The sequence below is a fragment of the Oncorhynchus clarkii genome, chromosome 28, assembly GCF_045791955.1.
Source record: "Oncorhynchus clarkii lewisi isolate Uvic-CL-2024 chromosome 28, UVic_Ocla_1.0, whole genome shotgun sequence".
Lineage (NCBI taxonomy): Eukaryota > Metazoa > Chordata > Actinopteri > Salmoniformes > Salmonidae > Oncorhynchus > Oncorhynchus clarkii.
Genome location: NC_092174.1, coordinates 7,903,750 through 7,927,653, shown reverse-complemented (window position 1 = coordinate 7,927,653; position 23,904 = coordinate 7,903,750). Strand labels below are relative to the sequence as shown.

The window sequence follows — 23,904 nt, the reverse complement described above, 5'->3', positions numbered from 1 at the left end:
TTATATATATATTTTTTCTTTGACTATGATAAGAATTGTCACAATGTGATTTCCTAGGGCCAGTTCCCAGACCCTAATTATGCCTAATCCTGGACTTACTTCTTGTGCCTCTGAAAGGGAAACAATTTCTCTTTTTGAAGCTTTGTTTTTTGACTTGAACTCTCTGCCGATTGATTGTAATTATTTTCAGGTGATGGCTGCCCCTGTGACCATGAAGCCATCATTTGCCCTCGTCTTGCCTCTCCCCCTCATACCCCTCATCAGTGCCCAGGTACCCCACTGGGGGCCTTGCCCGGAACCAGCCGTCCAGCCTGCCTTCAGCATGAAAAAGGTTTCACTCCCCTGCCTGACCTGTCGGCACAGACAATGTACCTATACAGATATAGGATCTTAATTTGACCAGTATTGTCGCCGCAAAATAATCCTGCAGCAACAGTATTTGAACATTTAGTCTATAATCAGGCCTGGCGCCAGGAGAAGTGACTAAGAGGGCATTTGAAATCGGCGAGGTGGGATTTATTACATATTTATTTGGACAGTGAAGCTAAAACTTTTAATTTGGCTCTATAGCATTTTGGATTTGAGATGACTATGACTACACAATGACTACGTCAAGCTTGAGACGAGAAACTTGTTGGATGCATTTGCAGTTTGTTTTGATTGTGTTTTGGATGATGCTGTGCCTAATAGAAATTAATGGAAAATATTGTGTATGGTGTCATTATATATATTATGTCATTTTGGAGTCACCTTTATTGTAAATAAGAATATAATATGTTTCTGAACACTTCTACATTAATGTGGATGCCATGCTACCCCGATTACAGAAAATCTTGAATGAATGGTATTATCTTTGTGCATTTGTTTTCCTAAAACTGAGGGTGCACAATGCCCCCTTTAGCCCACTTCTGGCCCTGGCCCGTCCATAATGTTGCTTGATCTGTAGTTAGATTATTAGCTGGCTAACATTAGACTACATTAGCAGTGAAATACTGTTAATATGATGGTGTATTAGTGTGGGTTTTCAGTGAATTCATGTAAATTGCAAAGCTCATCTGCATTTGCTGCGGTGCAGGAAAATTCTCTGCAAAAAAAAAAAGAGTGATCAAATTAAAATCCAACATCTCTACCTGCCAATTACTGCATTTCTATACAATTTAAACACTCAAAAATGCTATTTGGAAAACAGCAGAAGCAAGCAAAGATTACCCCTTATCACATTGGTTGCTGAAGCTTCATTCACCTCAGACGATCTACCAGCACATATAGCCTAGTAGCTATATAATTAACCGCTACACACTAGATTTAGATTTTAGGTTTAGAGTTTAATAGTCACATGTACAGGGTTACAGATGTAATTACAGGATAAAAATGAAATTCTTGAGCTCCGAGCCCGAACCCAGCCTGGTTCCTCCGGAAGTCCACAATCAGCCAATTTGTTTTGTTGATGTTGAGGGGGAGGGTGTTTACCTGGTACCATGCAGTCAGAGTGCCTACCTCCTTCCTATAGGCTGTATCATCAATGTTGGTAATCATGGCCTACTACTCAGTCGTGTCGGCAGCGAACTTCATGATGGAGTTGGAACTGTGTGAGGCCATGCAGTCGTGGGTATACAGGGAGTACAGGTGGGGACTGAGGAGTCACCCTTGTTGAGAATCAGTGTAGGGTGAGGTAATGTTGCCTACCTTCACCACCTGGGGGCGGCCCGTAAGGAAGTCCAGGACCCAGTTGCATAGGAGGAGTTCAGTCCCAGGGCCATGAGCTTTGTGGTGAATTTGGAATTGAAAGCAGAGCTGTAGTCAATAAACAGCATTCTCACATATGCATTTTCGCATTGCACTGCACACTGCCCTCGTGCACTCCAGGTGGGTGAGGGCAGTGTGTAGTGCAATGGTGATTGTGTATTCCGTGGATCTGTTAGGGCGTTAGAGCATTTGAAAGGGTCTAGTGACTTACATGCCATGGTAATATAATATCTGAGTGAGATTGACAAACAAAATCAATAGGGGCCCTCTGGAGGTCAGGGTCCCTGGGCATTTGCCCTGCGTGCCCAGTCGGTAATTCGGCCATGATGATTACTACTAAGTTTAGATATCTGGCTAGACTAATTTAACAATGTCATTTATTTTTACTGAGATGGGCTTATTGAGTGACTGTCAGTGAGTGGCATAACAAGAGGAAAACTGCTAATGCACAACCAAGTTTCGAAATTGCACCTAGTGCATTCTATTTTTCTCATTTCCAACATTAAGTTGACACCAGATTGTTTCATTTCTGTATTTATTTTATTTATATTATTACTGAGGCCTAGACCTTGGCGTCCTCATATGTAGCTACGGCCCTGGTAGTATGTGACATTTGCTGTGATATTTTCATGATAATAATCATTTATTTAACTTCATTGCAGAAAGAAACTTAAAGTGCACAAAAGCAAAACAAACTAAAGGTAAGGATGGAGATTTAAAGAATTTTGAGTGTGTATGTTTGTTTACCCAATGTTCTAGTTCATGGGAAGATGGTTTGAAATCAGCAAACTGCCAGCTCAGTTTGAGAAGGGGAGATGCATCGAGACCAACTTCTCAATGAAGGGCTGATCAGACTGTTCGAGTGGTCAGCTCTGAAATATTGTGAGTTTCTTAAATACACCACTTGCTTACATACACTTTTATCCATCAGACAAGTGCTTGTGTCACAGACAACATGAACAATGTGGTTTGCACTTTCATACTAGTCGGCCTACGAATGCAATTCATTTCAATTGACATCCTCTGACGTTAATCTGATCCTTTTTATCTTTGACATGTGACAGAAAGGAAGAGCTAAGGATTATTGAGGGGAGTCACCGAGGACTTGAAGAACCCAGCCAAGTTGGGCATCAGCTACTCTTACGGTGAGGTCCGACACCACAGCATTTTCACAATATTGTACCAACTTTAACCTAAAGCTCTTTTCAGCATGGTTCCAGCAACTATGGTCAATGTGTATGTAGCACATGTGAATGTGTGAAACGTCTTCCTCAGCCTGAAGTGTCCCCATTTGCTGCAGTGAATAGTTATCTTTTCCCGTGGCACAGACTGGTAAGACATTTCTGGAGGGGGTCCTGGATTCTAGCTTCTGTGTGTGCCAAATATGGAGGAAGTGGTACTCACTAAGCAAGCAGCGTGAGGTCCTTTACAGGGGTGCCTACCCAGCTAACAACAAACGTTCCCACAACTTTAGATAATGTTCCTTTATGAGTCTCATTAGGTCATTAACTAGCCTTGTTGAAAACCAGGCCCTGGGGAAAAATAGCTACATAGGGGTGGGAACCAGCTGTAATTCAGCAACGCCTCGCATCACGTCAAACCAATCAAATGCCTTGCTGGTGTCGGAGCTCCAGCGGTGCTCACTAGATTAGTGTAGTAAGTGCAACAGTGCAAAATTGGCAATTAAAACCTCATCAAAATATGTTGCCGATGTTGTGCATAGAGCACACTTCTGGCAAAACAGAATTCAGCTTTCCACCAGGTTTTCTTCCAAAATGGCATACGGAAGAAACAAGTCTCTGCAAAATTTGTCCTACCCAGTCTGAAAACAGTGACGAACAAAACACGTAACACCAACGGGCATGTGTGGGAGGGTTCTTGAAATGTAACATCCAATAACCGTTTTGGTAATACAAAGTTCTCCAGACCTCCAAGGGAGGCATGACAACAATGTGATCTTGGAGGTATGGCTACCTGAGACTAGGTCATTAAATAACGTTTTCATAGGAATGTTCCAGTGAAATGCGAGGACTATGTCCAAGAGACCAGAACTTCACAGAACATGGTTACCTTGTTCTCAGAATATTCAACATTAACGTTCTAGACACGTTTCATGGGAACGTTGCAACAACATTCATGTGTCCAGTTTCTGAGGGTTAAGAGAATATTCTATCAACATCCCAACAGAATTGGAGTACAGAGCCAAAACAACAACAAAAATTGTCACCGTCCCAATACTTTTGGAGCTCACTGTATCGCAGTGCTTCTCAATTATTTTCTGTTACACCTCCCCTAGGAAGAAGTAAACATTTCTCGCCCCCCAACTCTCTGCCGCGACTGTAAATAGTATCATTTGTCTATAAAATTGTTATAAGTACACCTCTGCATAACATTGTATCCTTATTAACATTAAAGAAAACAAAAAAAGAAAATAGAAAGAAATATAGATCAACTTACAACAAAGAATAACTTTATTAACATTGTTTTTTAGTCTGTAACAGAAAAGACTTAAAGTGCATCAGTTTGCCTGAAATCTAAAAAAAAAAATGAAATCCTTATTTAAACTGTAATTTTTTTTGGACCATTTGATACTGAAAAATAAAATGAATTATAATCAATAAATAATAATACAATTCAAATTGATCAGCAACATTAACTCAGGAGCACAATATATGAAACACTTTGACCTATAAAACAAAAAATGAATAAAACAATGAATAAAACTGTAGTACTGCTGGTCTGTTCTGACAGATAACGAATTGCTCCCACTTCGTGTCCTACATCTAAATCAGTCCTAGATCTGAGGAGAATAATTAAAACCAGCAGTGGAACCGGCTTCTAGGTCCATGTTTTAGTGATGTTGTTTGATACCCCGGAGCTCCTGAGCATGCGTCGAAATCGATAAGCAGTTTACTTCGAAACAGTGTGCCGATGCCTGTATCACTTTATCAGAAGCATGTGATCAATGACGTTTGAAGCTTTGTTTCTTCAAACAACCACCTGATTGGTTTGGCATTGGTTTCGGTAGAAGACAAAAAGGCTACTCTGTGCACGCTGCGCAGTGTGTGGGACGCCATCTACAATAATTTGGCTGCTCTAAATTCTTTTGACCAGCAGGTGCCACTAGTCTACACCGTGTTGATCAAAGCCTCATAATTAACCTATTTTCGACATAATTGGCTGGAAAGCCTCAATGCTTCAGGTAATTCCTGTCAGATTAGAATTTTACTGATCTATATATCCTACTACCAGAGGAAGTGATGCTGCTGCATTCTTGTTTTTTTTCCATTTTTTTTCAACTGTCTGCTTATTGGTCAAGTATTGGATCAGGGCCATAGTCGCCTTTCACCTGAAAGGGCTTCCACTCCGAAGAAAATTAGCATGATTCATAAAGGTACACTACATAGCCTTCATCCCAGCGAGCAAAACTGTTTGCAATGATGTCTTTTGTGTGTGACGTCATGGACAAGTTGTGTACTGACTATAAAAGTATGCTTTCCAGATGTATTTTTAATGATCAGAAAACGGTATTTAATTGACCAGTCAACCAAAATATGACATCTGAGAAAGGTACATATGTATATACTGTATTCTAGTGAAGACCTATCCTATTTAACTATTGCTGTATATGTAATATTCTTCAAATACTACATATTCTATTTTTAAATGTAGGGAAGTCATTTAATAACAAATTCTTATTTTCAATGACAGCCTAGGAACAGGAACTGCCTTGTTCAGGGGCAGAATGACAGATTGGTAGTTTATCAGGTCCGGGATTTGATCTTGCAAACCTTTTGGTTAATAGTCCAATGATCTAACCACTAGGCTACGCTGCCGCCACATTCTATCCATATACTGTCCATATTGTCTACACATCCGGTCACACATATACCCCGGACCCCGACATTGCTTGTCCTAATATTTCTTAATTCCATTATTTTACTTTTTGGATTTGTGTGTATTGTTAGATATTAATGCACTGTTGGAGATAGGAACACAAGCATTTCACTAAACCTGCAATAACATTGCTAAATATGTGTATACGACCAATAACGTGTCACATTTTCTGACCTATCTAGACAAATAATTGATTTCCTCTCACTCTGAGCTATGGAGAAGGCATATTTAAAAGGGACAGTCTAGCAATTTCAGCAATTGTGATTTCATCTCGGTGATTTAGAGCTCTCAACATGAAAAAATACTAAATCATTTTGTAGAATTGAAGCACGACTACTTTCTCTTGACACAGAGGGACGAAATCACTTTGTGCTGTAAAGTAAAGTTGTAACGGGTCTGCAGTAGGGCTGGGCGGCAAAGTTCCCTCAAAACTGTGCGCAGTCGACAGAAATATCAGTTCACAGAGAGAAAGAAGCATGAGATTGAATTTCACTCAACTTTCTAGAGCGGTGGTCACCAACCGGTTGATTGGGATCGATCCCCAACGCATTTCTAGTCGATTGTATTGATTCGAGATACCTGCCAAAAGGTTGATCGTATGTATCATTAGGATTGTAAGAAAATCGATACGTAAATTGTTATGATTGTAAGAAAAGCCATGTGTGAAACATGAAACGTAAACGTGAAATTTAATCTGTGAACATACAAACACCGTGTTACGATTACAGACCAGGATTTTAGGCTTGAACAAATCTGGTGTTTCAATTCTGATGGGCAATAATACCTTTTTGGCAGTTTTATCTCACCAACAAACAAAAAGTACACCAAATGGCCTGTGAGGAGTGCTACACGAAAAAGTATAACACGTAAATCAGGGAAAACAGAAAGAGGTATCCTGCACATTAGCTCACAGGCCTCTAAATATAGCCTCAAATACATTTTTCCCAAAACAGTTGAAGAAGCCTGTGCAGTGGCTGATATAGAAAAGAATTGTGCAATGGAAATAGCTATAACAAGCCTGCATACAGAATGGATTTCAATAATGAAACTGTCAAAATCCCTAATGTAAGGCTTACAGTCATGCTCCCAAATACTGGGAAAAGTGTGATTAGTTACGTTACATGATCACCACAGTAGCCCCACGCAGTTATAAAAATTAATTCTGAAATTATATCTCCATTAAATAACACACAGCAGCATGGCATATTCTGTGAGATTTCAAAACGTTTAAAACCATGACTAGAGAGAGACTGTCAACGAATACAGTAAAGAGATGATGTTTTTAACGAGTGAGTTCATGTTTCTTACGCAGCCCCGTCAACACCTTGTATTCAACACTTGTATAAACTATAAAAATCACTTTCTTCCTATTTCCACTCTACAACAAGCACTGCAACAGTAACGAATGAGTAGGAACGTGTGTCTATAGGCTCGTGCTGTTATTATTAGCAAATTGGGTCGTTTTCAATATCGAGGAATATTTCACTTTCCCTGTTCATAGGAGTAACAACATGTTTTATCCACGAGGCAGAAATAATGCCGCACCGACTCGAGTTTCGCCAGCTGGAAGACGTGTCCCTTTTTGGCCAATGTCAGCGGAGGAAAGGGCGAGCGGAGGGATGTTGTGAGGCGGACCCTCAGTCTGCTGCTCTCTCCCTCCGCTGAGACTGACCATCAGATGCAGGCACCATTAACACAGTAAAATAAAAAATACAAATGTATGTTCACTCAGCTGTGCTTCACAAGTAATGCAACAATGGATCTATTACTGTTGTGATCATATAGCCTATCTCAACCGTTGAAATATAATATTTAAAAATATGGCCCGAACAACAGTGAATTGGCAGGGCAATTCAAGCAAAGACAATATGCGTTTATAATGTCTTGGGTCTATAGCTTACTACACAAACCTCATCGCTACTGTACTGTTTTTAATTGGTTCTGTTTTTAATTGTTGCTTAGGTTTATGTTTTTTTTAAGTCACGTTAAACCAAATCTGAGTGGTAGATCTCAGGTTGCAATTTGACTCAAAGTGATCTTCAAAAGGTTAGTGACCACCGTTCTAGAGTTTTCCCTGTTAAAACTATCAACGTTTCCCTTTACTGTGGCAATTGTGATCAAATCAACACAATATTTGCAAGAGATTTTGTTGTAGGCAGAACAAATCGGAGTGCTGACATGCACTACTCAGCTAGTCCTCTACACAAACCTGTGCTCCTATATGCAAATAGTCCATTGCCATATGGATCTGTGTTTACAGCATGAGACAGGCATGAATAAGCTAAGTGGCCAATAAGCAGAGGGTAGCATAATTTGTCTGTTTCTCTGTAATAATGATTTGGGAATAATAATGCCTTATATTTTGTAAAGCGGTTTCTTGCATCAAACAACATTTTTCATTCACCTTCTTGTCTGAGAGACAAGTGGATAAACAGGTTCATGTCAATTCCGGCATGTTTTTTTCTCCAAAAGTCTCATGGTATGTAGGCCTACATTGAACACCACACATTGGCTGCTACTGTAGGCTGAATGATAGAGCAGCTATTTCCATGTTAAAATGTTATGTGATGCATTTTCTCCATTGTTTTTGATGGTATGCCACTCTGCTAGGCCTACGTTATGATCAAATAGCCACAGTAGCCTACATGGCCACTGTTAAAACTGTAACCTAATACAGGCACTTACAGTGTTCACAGTAAACGCATGCTGGAAGTTGCACAGCATTTTCACAAGGTTCTAGTTTGCCTTCAGCATACCTGAAATTTGCTCAGTCCCGAATGTTTTTTGAGAGAACATTGCTGGGCGGTATACCGTATTTGACTATATACCAGTATTGATGCATGGACTGGTTTGAGTTTTTACTTTACCTTGCAGGGTTTAGATGGTGGGTCTGGCAATAAGCACGGTCGTCCCGTCAGGCCCCCATCATGGCAGTGTAGAGACATTTTAGCATTTAAGCCAATTTGCAATTCTACAACTTTCTCCATGCAGCTAATAGTTTGCATTTGAGTAAAATATACATTTTGTTATGTATGAGTAAAAGAACAGAGCATAAGCCATGGAAAAATGCATAGAATTGCAGGATATCAGCTTAAAAACCACAAAGTTCTCTCAGCGCCATGGCAGAAAATGGAGAATAGCAGGAAATTTGCTTTAAAACTAACATTTTGTTAGCTGAGAGAACTTTGTGGTTTTTAAGCTGATATCCTGCAATTCTATGCATTTTTCCATGGCTTATGCTCTGTTCTTTTACGCAAACATAATAACAAAATGAATACTGCTAAATTGGTTGTTTTTGGAATTTTCTATTCTCCCTGACCGTCTAGCTTTTATTTTGATGATTGAGAACTAACAATGATGATATTATTTTAAAAAATATATAGGTCCATTATATATTTTCTACATACTTTATATCTGGTTTAAGTTTACACTGAAATAGTTTTTCCATCTCGAAAATGTATTATGAAAACACTGGACATTGGCGACCCGAAAAAAAATGCGTAGGCGGACGAGTAACAGCCCAGTGCACTACTTTTGTGAAAGCATATTTTCATGCTCGAAAACACACAAATGTTGCTGAGTTAAAGCGGTTTTGCATGGAAGAGTGCGCCAAAATTCCTCCACAGCCATGTGAGAGACTGATCAACAACTACAGGAAGCGTTTGCTTGCAGTCATTGCAACTGAAAGTGGCACAACTAGTTATTGAGTTAAAGGAAAAGTTCACCCATTTTTTTTATCTTGTATTGTTTTTGTGCACCTCTAAGTGATGATCTATCGACTCCCTGGGTCATTTCATGTTTTCATGTGTACCTGAGTTATTGGCGTTCAAGCAGGCAGAAATCCGGCCGGTATAACGTAGCACTGTGATAAAGTCGCTCTCACTACACTGGAAGTTAATACAATTATGACTTTTAGATCACGAAAACGTTATCATACATGTCAGATTTCAATACTGTCCGATGTCATAACTCAGGAGGATGTCTTCTCTCAAATGAGCCATCGATAATATCTTTGTGATAGTCCTACCTTGAGAAATGTGTCATTTAATGAAGGGTCTAGCACGTTTCTTATTTGTCTGCCTCTTTAGTCCAGGGTAAGTGTTGCCAACTCCTCAGTAAGGAAAGTAGCTATTGGCTGTCCTAAAAGTCGCTCGAAGTCGCTAAATGACGTCATCACCTAATTTGCATACTTGGCCATGTGCATGTAATTGTGATGGACACTGTAGGAGAGAGGAATAACGTCGTGGGAGAGACAAAACGTGAGTAAAAAACACCCTAAATATGTTTAGAACTACAAATGAGCAAGCTGCAGAGAGTGGCATCACACACAGCGAATAAGAACCAGATGTTTGAGGCCATACTCCTCCTTCAGCACTTTATGGACCCCATTGTTAATCCCCGTCATAACAGAGGCATTGTCAGTCCCTATCCCCAGGAGTTTCTCTTTGGTAAGACAACACTTCTCGAGGAAAGCCACAACAGCACGGGCTTTAGATTTGACATCTCCCTCCAATTCAACAAGCCCCAGAAATGTTGATACAATTGTCTGCTTGGTGCCACTGAAGTACCTTATCACAACACTTACATCCGTGGACTCATTGAGGAGGAGGCTGAAACGCTGGTCACCCACATCTGCGACCAACTTTTTCAGAAGGTAGGGTGCTAGCACGTGGGCTTGTGTTTGCGCGATTATGCGACCTGTGTTAATTTTCTATATCTGCTACAAGAATTTAGTTATTATTAGTGAATGTGCATTATGCATGGTTCTTGTTAAATTTGTAACAAAAATTGCGTTTTCATAGACAGACTTGAAAGCCATATCAGTGATTATTGCAAAAAAAGAAGGTTAAACTGTTTTGATTAAATAATGTAATTATTATTGTTTCTTATGGTTGCAGAAGGCTTCAGAACAGCCTCAGTTCGTTGGGGCATGGACTCCATAAGGATACTTGCCCATGTTGACTCCAATGCCTCCCAGAGTTGTTTCAAATTGGCTGGATGTCCTTGGGGTGGTGGACCATTCTTGATAGTGCTCCCGAGTGGCGCAGCAGTCTACGACATTACAGTCCCTGGTTTGAATCCAGGCTGTATCACATCTGGCTGTAATTGGGAGTCCCATAGGGCAGTGCACAATTGGCCCAGTGTCGTTTGGCCAAGGTAGGCCGTCATTGTAAATATGAATGTGTTCTTAACTGACTTGCCTAGTTAAATAAAGGTTAAATAAAAATGTACAAGGGAAACTGTTGAGCATGAAAAACCCAGCAGTGTTGCAATTCTTGACACGCTCAAACCGGTGCGTATGGCACCAACTACCATACCCCACTCAAAGGCACTTAAATCTTGTGTCTTTCCCATTCACCCGCTGAATGGCACCCATACACAAACCATGTCGGATAATGTTTGTATGGATTGAGCCTATGCATGTTTGTACAGAGCTATACGATCAACCTCTGACCTCACAAACCGTACACATAAAGACAGGAAGGGCACACAAACATCCCAGAATGTCCTTCACTTTTTACCAGGGTGCATTTCTCTGACCCACTCCTCTCTGAGAAAATGCCTGTTAGAACTGATCATTTGTGTCAATTCAATATAAACCGGATCCTTCTAAATGTATTTTTTTTTCCCTCCACAGATTTTGAAGACCTTTTTGATGACGATGATATCCAGCGAGGAAGATTATGGATGTATTTATTTTCGTAGAATTTGTGAATAAGTTGATTGAATGAACAAGTGGATGAGCAAATATACTGTACTGGACATGTACATCTTTTTTTCCTTCATTTTTCGGGTAGCTATTTCAGCTCTAATGACATATAATTTCCATTCAGCCAAATAGGGGTGCTAGTTCAATTTTTTTTTTTCCGTTGCTACTGCTGGCACCAGATGTTGCAAGATTCGTAAAAAATTCCAGGCATTCTACTATATGTTGGAATGTTAAAATAATGAGTTGCTGTCATGCTCATGTAGCTTCAATGGACTTCCATGCTGGATTGTAAATGACTGTCTCTCTCAAAACACCTGTTCGTCGGGCATTCAGAGTTTAATTATATACGAGATGATCCCCGAGACTTGGATGCAGTCGCCCCCTAAAACATACTGCAGATGATGAATGGGGCTTAGCAAAGAATCACTTAAATTATTTGTAATGACACATAATGCGTCTGTTACTCAATATGAGATCCTGTATATGGGCACAGTGGGGCTTGATGGTAGAGTAGATTTAGGATGGATATCCTGTGTGATTTTGGTCTCCGGAGTTAATGTTAAGGAGAAAAATGTGTATATACACTATATATACAAAAGTATATGGACACCCCTTCAAATTAGTGGATTCGACTACTTCAGCCACACCCATTGCTGACAGGTGTATAAAATCGAGCACACAGCCATGCAATCTCCATAGACAAACATTGGCAGTAGAATGGCCTTACTGAAGAGCTCAGTGACTTTCAACATGGCACCGTCATAGGATGCCACCTTTCCAACAAGTCAGTTCGTCCAATTTCTTCTCTGCTAGAGCTGCTCCGGTCAACTGTAAGTGTTGCTATTGTGAAGCAACAACGGCTCAGCCGTTGTGGTAGGCCACACAAGCTCACAGAACGGGACAGACGAGTGCTGAAGTGCGTCAAAATAGTCTGTCCTCGGTTACAACACTCACTACCGAGTTTCAAACTGCCTCTGGAAGCAACGTCAGTACAATAACTGTTTGTCGGGACCTGAAATGGATTTGCATGGCCGAGCAGCCACACACAAACCTAAGATCACCATGCGCAATGCCAAGCGTCAACGGGAATGGTGTAAAGTTAGCCGCAATTGGACTGGAGCAGTGGAAACGCACTCTCTGGAGTGATGAAACACACTTCAACATCTGGCAGTCTGACGGACAAATCTGGGTTTGGCGGATGCCAGGAGAACGCTACCTGCCCGTATGCGTAGTGCCAACTGTAAAGTTTGGTTTATGCGGAATAATGATCTTGTTCAGGCTAGGCCCCTTAGTTCCAGTGAAGGGAAATCTTAACGCTACAACATACAATGACATTCTAGACAATTCTGTGCTTCCAACTTTGTGGCAACAGTTTGTGGGAGTCCTTTCCTGTTTCAGCATAACAATGCCCCCTTGCACAAAGCGAGGTCCATACAGAAATTGTTTGTCGAGATTGGTGAGGAAGAACTTGACTGGCCTACACAGAGCCCTGACCTCAAACCCAACAAACACCTTTGCAATGAATTGGAACGCTGACTGTGAGCCAGGCCTAATCACCTGACATCAGTGTCCGACCTCACTAATGCTCTTGTGGCTGAATGGAAGCAAGTTCCCGCAGCAATGTTCCCTTGTCTAGTGGAAAGCCTTCCCAGAAGAGTGGAGGCTGTTGTAGCACCAACTTAATATTAATGCCCATGATTTTGGAATGAGATGTTCGACGAGCAGATGTTCACATACTTTTGGTCATGTAGTGTGTATATATACTGTTGTCAGGTCCATTATTATTGGCAACCTTGATAGAGATGAACAAAAAAGATGATACTGAACTATAAAAATGGGGAAAGTATAATATTTTATACAAATACATTAGAGGAAAAAGATTTTGTTCAACAAGTAATAAAAATACATCTAAACAACAGGGGTCAAAATAATTGGCACCCCTGTTTTCAATATATTTGACTCACTTAGCACAGTAGTGAGGGCATACATTTTTGTACTGGTCCCTGTTGGTAATTGAACCCACAATCCTGGCACTGCATGCGACAAGATCTACCAACTGAGCCACACACCGCGCGAAGATAACAGCACTGAGCCTTTTTGAAAATCATTTTATGAGATTGGAGTACACATGGGGATGGATCTTGGCCCATTCCTCCATACAGAATCTTTCCAGATCCTTCTTTGTGGATTTTGATGTATGCTTGGGTTTATTGTCTTGATGGAAGATCAACTTCCGGCCATGTTTCCACCTCCTGGCAGAAGGCAACCAGGTTCTTAGCTAAAATGTCCTGATACTGGGTAAAGTTTATGATGCCGTTGACCTTAACAAGGGCCCCAGAACCAGTGGAAGCAAAATATCCCATGAACTTCAAAGATCCACCACCATAGTTTAGAATAGGGTTAGGGTTCTTTTCTGCATATGACCCCTATCTTTTAGAGAGAAAAAAAGTATTACTTGTTAAACAAAATCTAGATTTAAAAAAAGTTGTATTAGTATAAAATAATATATTTAACTTTTTTTAGCATACACTATAGCTCAGTGTTTGTATTTATTGTATATTATGTTTTGCTAATCTTTTTCAAGGGTGCCAATCCTTTTGGACTTGACTGTATGTATGTATGTACTGTATATATATATATACAGTACGAGTCAAAAGTTTGGACACACCTACTCATTCAAGATTTTCTCTTAAAAAAAAAAACATTTTGTACATTGTAGAATAATAGTGAAGACATCAAACCTATAAAATAACACATATGGAATCATGTAGTTAACAAGAAAAGTGTTTATTTTATTATTATTATTTATTATATTTTATATTTGAGATTCTTCAAAGTAGCCACCCTTTGCCTTGATGACAGCTTTGCACACACTTGGCATTATCTCAACCAGCTTCATCTGGAATGCATTTCAATTAACAGGTGTGCCTTGTTAAAAGCTAATTTGGGGAATTTGTTTCCTTCTTAATGCGTTTCAGCCAATCAGTTGTATTGTGACAAGGTAGGGGTGACACACAGAAGATAGCCCTATATGGTAAAAGACCAAGTCCATATTATGGCAAGAACAGCTCAATAAGCAACGAGAAACTACAGTCCATCATTACTTTAAGACAAGAAGGTCAGTCAATGCGGAAAATGTCAAGAACTTCAAAAGTGTATTCAAGTGCAGTCGCAACAACCATCAAGCGCTATGATGAAACTGGCTCTCATGAGGACCGCCACAGGAAAGGAAGACCCAGAGTTACCTCTGCTGCAGAGGACAAGTTTATTAGAGTTACCAGCCTCAGAAATTGCAGCCCAAATAAATGCTTCACAGTGTTTAAGTAACAGAAACATCTCAACATCAACTGTTCAGACTGCATGAATCAGGCATTCATGGTCAAATTGCTGCAAAGAAACCATTGCTAAAGGACACCAATAAAAAGAAGAGACTGGCTTGGGCCAGGAAACACGAGCAATGGACATGACCGTTGGAAATCTGTGCTTGGTCTGATGAGTCCAAATGTGAGATTTTTGGTTCCAACCTCTGTATCTTTGTGAGACGCAGAGTAGGTGAACGGATTATCTCTGCATGTGTGGTTCACACCGTGAAGCATGGAGGAGGAGGTGCTTTGCTGTCAGTGATTTATTTAGAATCCAAGGCACACTTAACCAGCATGGCTACCACAGCATTCTGCAGCGATACGCCATCCCATCTGGTTTGCACTTAGTCCCACTATCATTTGTTTTTCAACAGGACAATGACCCAACACATCTCCAGGCTGTGTAAGGGCTATTTGACCAATAAGGTGTGATGGAGTGCTCCTACTGTACTGTGATTTATTGCATAGGACACATTTAGACTTTTCCAGATCCAGGAATGGAATCTTTCCTGACCTTAGAATGAACCGTTTTCCTGTCCACAAATATACTTTTTTTTTTATCAAGTGTGGTGGGTCTGTTCAGGAGGGTGCAGAACACAGAACATTATAGAACATTCAATGTATTGGGTAGAACAGATGATTGTCTGCCATGTAAGCCTAGATAATCATGACGCCTCTATTCATTACATTTCTAGCTGCACATTTCAGAATGTTTCACCTCATTGATTAGACCCCAATGTATGTATTACTCTTCTGTTGGTGGTATGTAGTTCAACATATGAACATGCAAGAGAACACAGATGAAAAACTGCTTACTGTACATGAAAGTGGAGGCAGGGCCTCATCATTTTTACAACAAGGGTCTGGTTTTTTATGATTTGTTTTTCTCCACAAGTGGTATGAAACCGCTTTATGGGCTTTGCACACACATCGCTTGCCATGATTTTTCCAAGAATATAAAATGTTGACATATTTATATTAAGGTACTATTAACTTATAGTTATTTTCAAGGCAACTGGTTCATTGACCTATGCAAAATGCACCCTTTAAGGGGAATATTGAGCATGTAATGTTTTCACTTAGCTGATTATCCATATTCTATACTATATACTATGCAAATGTAGAATAGCCCTTTTTAAAACATTTGCTTGTGAATGGTTTATGGAGCGTCTACGAAGGCCTTCTGTAGGGTCATTATAGGCTTCATAAAGCCTTTCAAGTTGATTCCAATGAGACCAGCGGAACTGACCTGGTTCTACGTGGCCTTTTCCCAGGCACCAGTCAGAGCTGAGTTGGCAGTGTGCTAATAAAGGCCTCTACTTCATTAGTGTTTCCAGGAAATACAGTGTAAGAGGAAAGATTGGTGCAGTGGGATATATAGGACCGGCTAATGACTAGGGCTGTCTTTACAAACCTGCTGGAGACACAGAACATAGAGATATATACTAGTAGAAAGTATGCTAGATGTAAGGCTGAGTGAGGGACCTTTTCGTCGTGTTATTCCAGACTCAACACAGAGATAAGTTGACTGGTTTTAGGGTTTACTGAGAGAATCATGCTGCCCGAATCAGCTCCAAGATCCATAATAATGGCCATTCTATCCAAAGACATTGTTGGTTGATTGTTATTGGGAGCAATCCAGATGCCCCACATCTTAACCCTAAATTCCAAATCGGTGTCAATAAATAAGCTATACATCAAAACTTACACCTCGTTTATCCGTAAAAAAAAAAAATCCAGGGGTCTTGCTGTTCAGTGCGGTTAATTACAGGCCCCCTATTGGTCAGTCAGCCAGCGGTGAAAGAGCCAATCCTGGAGTGCGTAACAGCATGCTCGAGCCGTACGACATGCCTTTTGTTTTTAATGATCAAGAGGCTCTTTAAAAATGTTACCCTGCGCTCCTCTCCCATACAGGGGAGCAGTGAGGTAGGGTGTACACACAGCTCGGTTAGCGACACCCACTAAACCAATCAACCCAGAGAGCCACTGGCTCCTTGAGGCCGTACCAGGAGGGCAGAACTTCAGTTGAACAACAGGTAAGTCATGGATTACAACGCTTGAGGATGTGATGATTGCAACACAATGATGTGCTTATAAATGTGTAATGTATGCTAATGTATACTTTATCAAAAAAAAGTTCATCTAAATGGTTTACTTCACCATGGTTAAAGCTAGGCTTATTTTGTACAAAGTTATTTGTGTGATATGTTAGTGTCAGTCAGTAACAACATGCAAAGTTTACTTTTGAGAATCTTCAATGATTCAGTTGTTGGTTTGGGAGGGAAGCTGAAGATGTATTTTCATAGATAACAGATAAATAAGTAAAGTTATATTCTGTCAAGTCAATCCCTCCATCAGTGGTAAAGCCAATAGCTGGAATACATAGGATATCAGTACATTTACATGTTCTAAATTTCAAATCCTTTGAAGACTTTAAAAACAAGAGAAACTATGGTCTAGTCTGACCTGGCTGAGAAGTTACTGGCCATTTGGTGTTCTATGATTAGTACAATGCTCCAAGTTCAGCTGTCGTCAACGTTTAACCTTGATAGAACAACCAAATTAAAATGATAGTTCTAATTATTGACCCTTGACAGGACCACTACTTGGGCCTGAATAAACAAGTTTATGAATTTTACATGACCGTACACAAGCAGACATTTGGTGCGGTAGGGGAGGCGTTCGGTACTTGCCAATCATTGTTAAATGGTGCAGGACGTGCTGAAAGGAGAACACCATTGTTATATTTGATAATAACGTTTGAATAAGCCATTATAAATGCTTATAAATCTCTGTACAAATGTTTAATATAAATTGCATATATGACGTTCTTAAATGAATTGTAACGCTTAAATGCTTATGCATGTTTATAAATGTTCACAAATGAGGAAATATTCATTTATTGAAGTTCTTTAATGCTTATTCATGAAAATGTGTATAAAGCTTCACCCATTTCTAGCATGGTCAGGAATAAGTTCCACCCTCCCAATGGTTCCTTATAAAGACTGAATATTCCCAACTTTGCCCTCAGGAAACAGATAAAGCAGAATATGGCGCGGACAGGAAGGCTAATGTTGTCCCTCATATCCACCGGAATTATTGTAGTGTTATTGCCAGGTGAGTGAGACTTCTGCGCTCTAGCACTTTCTGTTTTTATTTGATTTGATTAGGATCCCCATTGGCCAACGCCCATGGCAACAGCTAGTCTTACTGGGGGTCCGACATAATGAAAAATGTTACAATTTACACACATTTAATAAACATGAGCGTTCGGGTGTGCGAGGGTGTGCATCTATCAGCTACACGTACCTGTCAGTAAATACACACGACGAGTAGGTCAACTTGGTGGAGAGGCGTTGAGGTATTGCTTTATAAATGGGAGATGGGAGTTCCACGCAGTCATGGCTCTGTACATTATTGTACTGTTTCTGAAAGACATGCTTGACTGATTGTCTGACCGAAAGACAAAATAGATCACTTTATATCAGTCACTTTACAGTTGACCAAAGGCATTGTACAAGTAGATTGTAATTCATACCACACATGGATGTTAGCACACAGTCATTTATTTTCAATGTCACTAAAATGACGGGCTGTTCCTACACACCAGATACAACCAGTGCATGTTATGTATATGTATATCAGAACTTTTTCACAACCCCACCATAAAAATACATACAGTACACCTCTGATGCCTTGGAGCGGCACTTTAGCATCATTAGTAAAGGTGAGGCCTCGGCAGACCTCTCACCACACCTGAACTAGCTGACGGGGCGTTTTTCCCCCTTCTGCCAGTAAACATCTGAAAGGAAACCCCTGGTGCTTTTAATGTATGGAGACATGGTGTACCGAACCTCGGAACATGTTCCACTCCTAAACATCTTAGTTTACAGTCGAGGTTTAATTGGGTGGGATGGAGTGGGGGGGGGGGGCTTTTGGGCATGCTGCCCAATGCTCTTTGTAGTTTTACCGTTTCCACTGACTTCCAGTGGAACCCCGTGCAGTAGCACACAAACTCAGGCCCTTCAATCCTGTTCAAAGTGACTGGAGTGTGGGTGTGTGTGTGTGTGTGTGTGTGTGTGTGTGTGTGTGTGTGGGGGGGGGTTATGTATTTATGTTGGAAGGGTGTGTCTAGGTGTGTGTACGTGTGAATATGTATGTATGTTGTGATGTGTCTGTGCGCTTGCATGCATTAGCGTGTGTGCGTATGTGTGCCTGCCGCCGTGTGTTTTTAGGTTAATCGGAAAAATGCGGCCTGGGCTGTACCTCTAAGGGTTGTCTCCTGCCGTGCACTCCCAGGGGTCGAGCAGAGCCAGCATTTTACCTCATCTGGGGGACACAACATCTGGTTCCTGTCGACTCATGTCCCTACTGTTGTTTTACAGAGTTTCTGGGGGCCGGCCCGGTGAGGCAGAATGCGAAGAAGGAGGGTGAGTGAGGGGGACTGGTTTGTAGGGGACAACAAGGGGAACATGGATATTAGCATGCATACTACTGGACACTATGTCATTTCAAAATATTTTCAGACATTACCAGCAAACTCACTTACTGTGATATTTATATGCATGTACACACATCCTTACAGTACATACACAAATACTAAGTCATGTACTCACACATACTTGTGTACTGGTGTACTGGTGTTTCTTTACTCTAATATGGCACTTTTTGAGTCCACATTCTCTTCTTAATATGTGCTGTCTTTCTCTCTCTTGTTCCAGCATCTGCAGTATCCAGTGATGTCCGCAGCAAGAGGAGTCTTACCGTTCCCATTCCTGTCCTCAAGAGTCTTCCTGACTTCTGGGGATGGTACAAGTTCTTCATGGATACTGGTAACCAGGAAGGGGTGAGTGGCAAACATTTCACAATCATTTTTGTTTTTAGTGAGTGTGCTTTTGGTTTGACACTTACCTTTTATATTCATCCTGCACATACACTTCACTTCGTTCACTTGTAGATAAAGCGGCACTTTGTACGTCACCTGCCTCCAGTACCATCTTCATTGGCCCGTAGTAACAGTCTTGATTGAGCTTTCCTTGCACAATGTAATAGTCAAAAAAGTGAACTTCAACCATCTGGCATTCCAGGCAGGCTCAATCAAACATACCATTTGAACCAAGGTCTGGATCTGATGGGAGTCTTGTCTTTCCCCTGTCTTCACCTTATAGATAGAGCACCTGGACAAGATGTACCTGACCTACCTGCAGAACAAGCACCGTTCCGAGGAGGGTCCCACCTTCACCCATTACCTCACCCACCTCAGTGCTATCTACAAGACTTGCGCCGACTCCGACGACCCAGAGTGCATCGCCGAGTCCACCAGCAAGCCCAAGGCCAAGGTGGTGATGCCCGTGCCTGTCAAGACCGCCACAGTCAAAGTATGCAACCCTTATATCGACCCCTACTGCCCCTTCCCCATGATCCCTAAGAGTGCCGCCCCAGCCACAGTCAAGGCCGCCCCAGTGCCTGTCCTGACACCCCTCCCGCCGCACCCTCAGAAGACCCCCACAGGGTTCTACTACTATGCCCCAGTCCTTGAGCCCTTCCTCACTGCCGAGCAGAAGATGGAGCTGCTGCGCATCTGCAACCCCGACGACACTGAGTGTCTGCAGTACCACTTGCGTGCCGCCTATGGCTATAGGCCCGCTCCTGGACCCGCCCCGTCCTACGCCGCCCTGGGCTGCGATCCCACCGAGGACCCCTATTGCCGGCCAAAGCTGGTGAAAAAAGCCCCCTCCAGCTTCTACAACATGTACCCCACCTGCGACCCGGCCACCGATCCCCTGTGCATGGCTAGCATGGCGGCCCCATCTCCCGCTGCCAAGGAAGCCCCCAAGGAGCAGCAATGCAACCCCCTCTTCGACAAGGGCTGCAACCCCCTCACTGCCACCAAGTTGGCCGGCCTCACCAAGCCCGTCCTGGAGAACACACCCAAAGACAAGTCGGCGCCCGGCCCTCTGGCGTGTGACCCGCGCTATGACCCATTCTGCCTGCTAGGTGCCACCGCTGCCCTCCGTAAGGCTCCCCCCATGCTGCCCCAGTACCGGATCCACTCCCGCCTGGGCGTCCTTGGGAAGACCAAGGAGGGCCATGACTGCTACGTGCACTACGATAAGGGCTGCACGCCCGCGGAGGCCAGTGATGAACCCAACGCCCCCGTCGCACCCCAATGCCACCCCTATGACTTTACCTGCAATGGAATGTCTGCCCCTTCTCCCCTCACCGCTGAGGCCGACAAGCCCAAGAGTGGCGTGATCCTGCCCGATCCTGACTGTGACCCCGAGTACGACTACAGCTGCCGCCTGCGTCGTGCTGAGGATGCCTCCGCCGCAGCAGAACCAGCGGCCAAGGATGAGCCAGTGCAGCAGGATGCTGCCCCCGAGTATGCCGTCCCACAGTTTGAAGACTTCCTCAGAAGCTACATGGCCATGGATCAGTACAGGAAGAAGTAAACACAAACACAAATCTCAACTAGATGCTATATCTAAATAGCTAGAACCGGAGGAAAGTGATACAAGTTCATATGTTATACATACACACACTCAGTCCTCCCAAGGTCCTAACACATCTCTAATGGTCAAATACTGCTAAAGCAGGATGACTAGGGTCTTATCATCAGAAAAATCCATACCTGCAATAGTGAATCAGATTCGCTCAGTTACAGTGCCTGAAGGTGTATTATTTTACCGTCTGTGATATATGTGGGGAACCCAACATGAGTCCCTCTAAGTTTTATGGTCCCATAGAAGACTATGTGAAAGGTGTGCATTAAATACTATGCTTGTCTCTAGAAAATGTATGTGTTTGTAGAATAGGGGAAGCTAGCATACTTGAAGACTGTCTTAGGCAAATCTGTGACTATGTATGTTTTCTATGGTTGTACATTGTCTATTTCTAGTGTATTGCGAACATGGTGTCTCTTGTGTGTATTTAATGTTGTTTTCATAGCTTTTCTAAAACCTATTAACCTCAAACCCTTCCTCTGGTTAGATTTTTTTTTAAAGTTCCAAATAAAACGTTTTAAAACAAGCTCCCATTTTCCTATGGAAACAGTTAATACCGCCAGTACACAATGATGTATCCCAGTGGTATCTGAGAGCGTGTGACAACCCACATGAAAACAGAAAAGGTCATTGCTGGCTGAAATGCCGTACTAGCAAACATGTTCAGCATTTTAGCGATAAGAACAATCACTGCTGGTCATCCCCTGAATTCAACAGTGGTGTTAGAAGTGGGACCCAGCGGTGTGGTAAGGTCATTGTTGGCGTGCCCAGGTAGTTAGAATACGTTTCAATATCATGACAAGGCTTCTTTCTATGTGATGACTGAAACAAAGCCATATAAAGATTCAGATCTTTATCAACGCAACACGCAACAATTTAAAATATTTTACTGAGCTAAAGTTCATATTAGGAAATCAGTCAATTGAAATAAATTTATTAGGCCCTAATCTATGGATTTGACATGACTGGGAATACAGATCTGTTGGTCACAGATACCTTTTAAGTAAACGGTAGGGGCGTGGATCAGAAAACCAGACACCTCCTTCGCATAGAGCTGATCAAGCTGTTGATTGTGGCCTGTGGAATGGTGTCCCAATCGTCTACAATGGCTGTTCAATGTTGCTGGATATTGGCGGGACCTGGAACTCGACGTCGATCTAGAGCTTCCCAAACATGCTCAATGGGTGACGTCTGGTGAGTATGCAGGCCTTAGAAGAACTGGGACATGGTCAGCTTCCAGGAATTGTGTACAGAACCTTGCAACATGGGGCCGTGCATTATCATAGTGAAACATGAGGTAATGGCAGCGGATGAATGGCACGACAGGATCTTGTCACGGTATCGCTGCATTCAAATTGCCATCGATACAAGGCAATAGTGTTAGTTGTCCGTAGCTTATGCCTGCCCATACCATAACGCCACTGCCACCTTATTTGAGATAAGTATGTTGTGCTTATGGAACATGTCTGGGATCTTTTATTTCATCTTATGAAACATGGAACCAATGCTTTACATATTGCGTTGATATTTTTGTTCAGTGTAGAACACATAACATTTATTTACACACAGACATGGACTCTGCACATATGGGTCTTCTTATTCCTTGCACTGGAAGGACTGAAACCAAATGGACATATTACAAACCTATGCTCCTGACTGAGCAGCATAGAAGGAAATGCTACAACTGTATGAGTTTTACAGGTATCAATTTGCTTTACCCGCAGCCGTCGGCAATGGGAGGCTTCCCCAGGTTTTTCAACTGTCACCAGATGTAGCAAACATTCTGGCCTCAAGGTGTACGCTGCTGCTGACATTTTAAAACCAGGACGCAGTGGAAGACTGTAATAACTACCTGAATCCAAATTGCGCTCCTGGAAGCCTGTGGAAATATGCCCTAAATTGCAGGTGTGGTCTTGTAAATGTTTGGTTTCTGGTGTGTTTCTGCTGGTTGAAGGGAGTTAGCAAGGAACATCTCCGCCAGGGGATGCTATACTGAGGCTACCTTCGATTTCCTGCCAACTAAGTGTCTATTTTCTCAGAAGGTTTGAAAACCACAACTCATTAGTGAAAGTATAATATCTGTCACACCCTGATCTGTTTCACCTGCTGTATTGTCCAATTGGAATTCATATTATCAAATCAAATCAAATTAAATGTATTTGTCACATACACATGGTTAGCAGATGTTAATGCGAGTGTAGCAAAATGCTTGTGCTTCTAGCTTGTGCTTCTAGTTCCGACAATGCAGTATTATACTAATGGTATACTATTATATGAAATGATATGAATATACTAACGTTATATAATTCATATTATACTAACATTATGCTATTATATTAGCATTATACTTTTTGTTTCATGTTATGCTCATATATTAATTTAGAATAATTACTCATCCAGGTTGAGGATAGTGCATCTGCAGTGGAAAGATGTAGATTGAGCCAGAGCCAGGTTGCCACTGCCACCCCAATTTTTAAGCATTTTAAGAGGCCGAAGTCAGGGGACCTAGATATGTTTTTTAGTTTCTACCTCCAACAAAAGTGAAACGTCTGTAGTATAGAAGGTTTTCTTTTGTGAAGATGGGACCAACAGGAAGTAGCTGTCATACAGTGAAGAGAACCATGCTTTATTCTGCTTCGTTTGTGTGGCATTTGCAAAGCCCACAGAGAACAGCCCTTTCATGAAC

At 41.7% G+C, this 23,904-nt stretch overlaps 1 protein-coding gene and 1 pseudogene across 1 annotated transcript; both read left to right on the top strand.

The window, feature by feature from the left end:
• Positions 1 to 211: 211 nt before the first annotated feature.
• Positions 212 to 3,026, top strand: LOC139387547 (apolipoprotein D-like; annotated as a pseudogene).
• Positions 3,027 to 9,940: 6,914 nt separating this feature from the next.
• LOC139387546 (uncharacterized) lies at positions 9,941 to 21,621 on the top strand. The gene is made up of 4 exons (XM_071133850.1): positions 9,941 to 10,091; positions 19,101 to 19,145; positions 19,437 to 19,561; positions 19,884 to 21,621. The coding sequence occupies exons 1-4, from the start codon at positions 9,941 to 9,943 to the stop codon at positions 21,165 to 21,167; spliced, it is 1,605 nt and encodes a 534-aa protein (XP_070989951.1). The 3' UTR covers positions 21,168 to 21,621.
• The last annotated feature ends 2,283 nt before the right edge of the window (positions 21,622 to 23,904 follow it).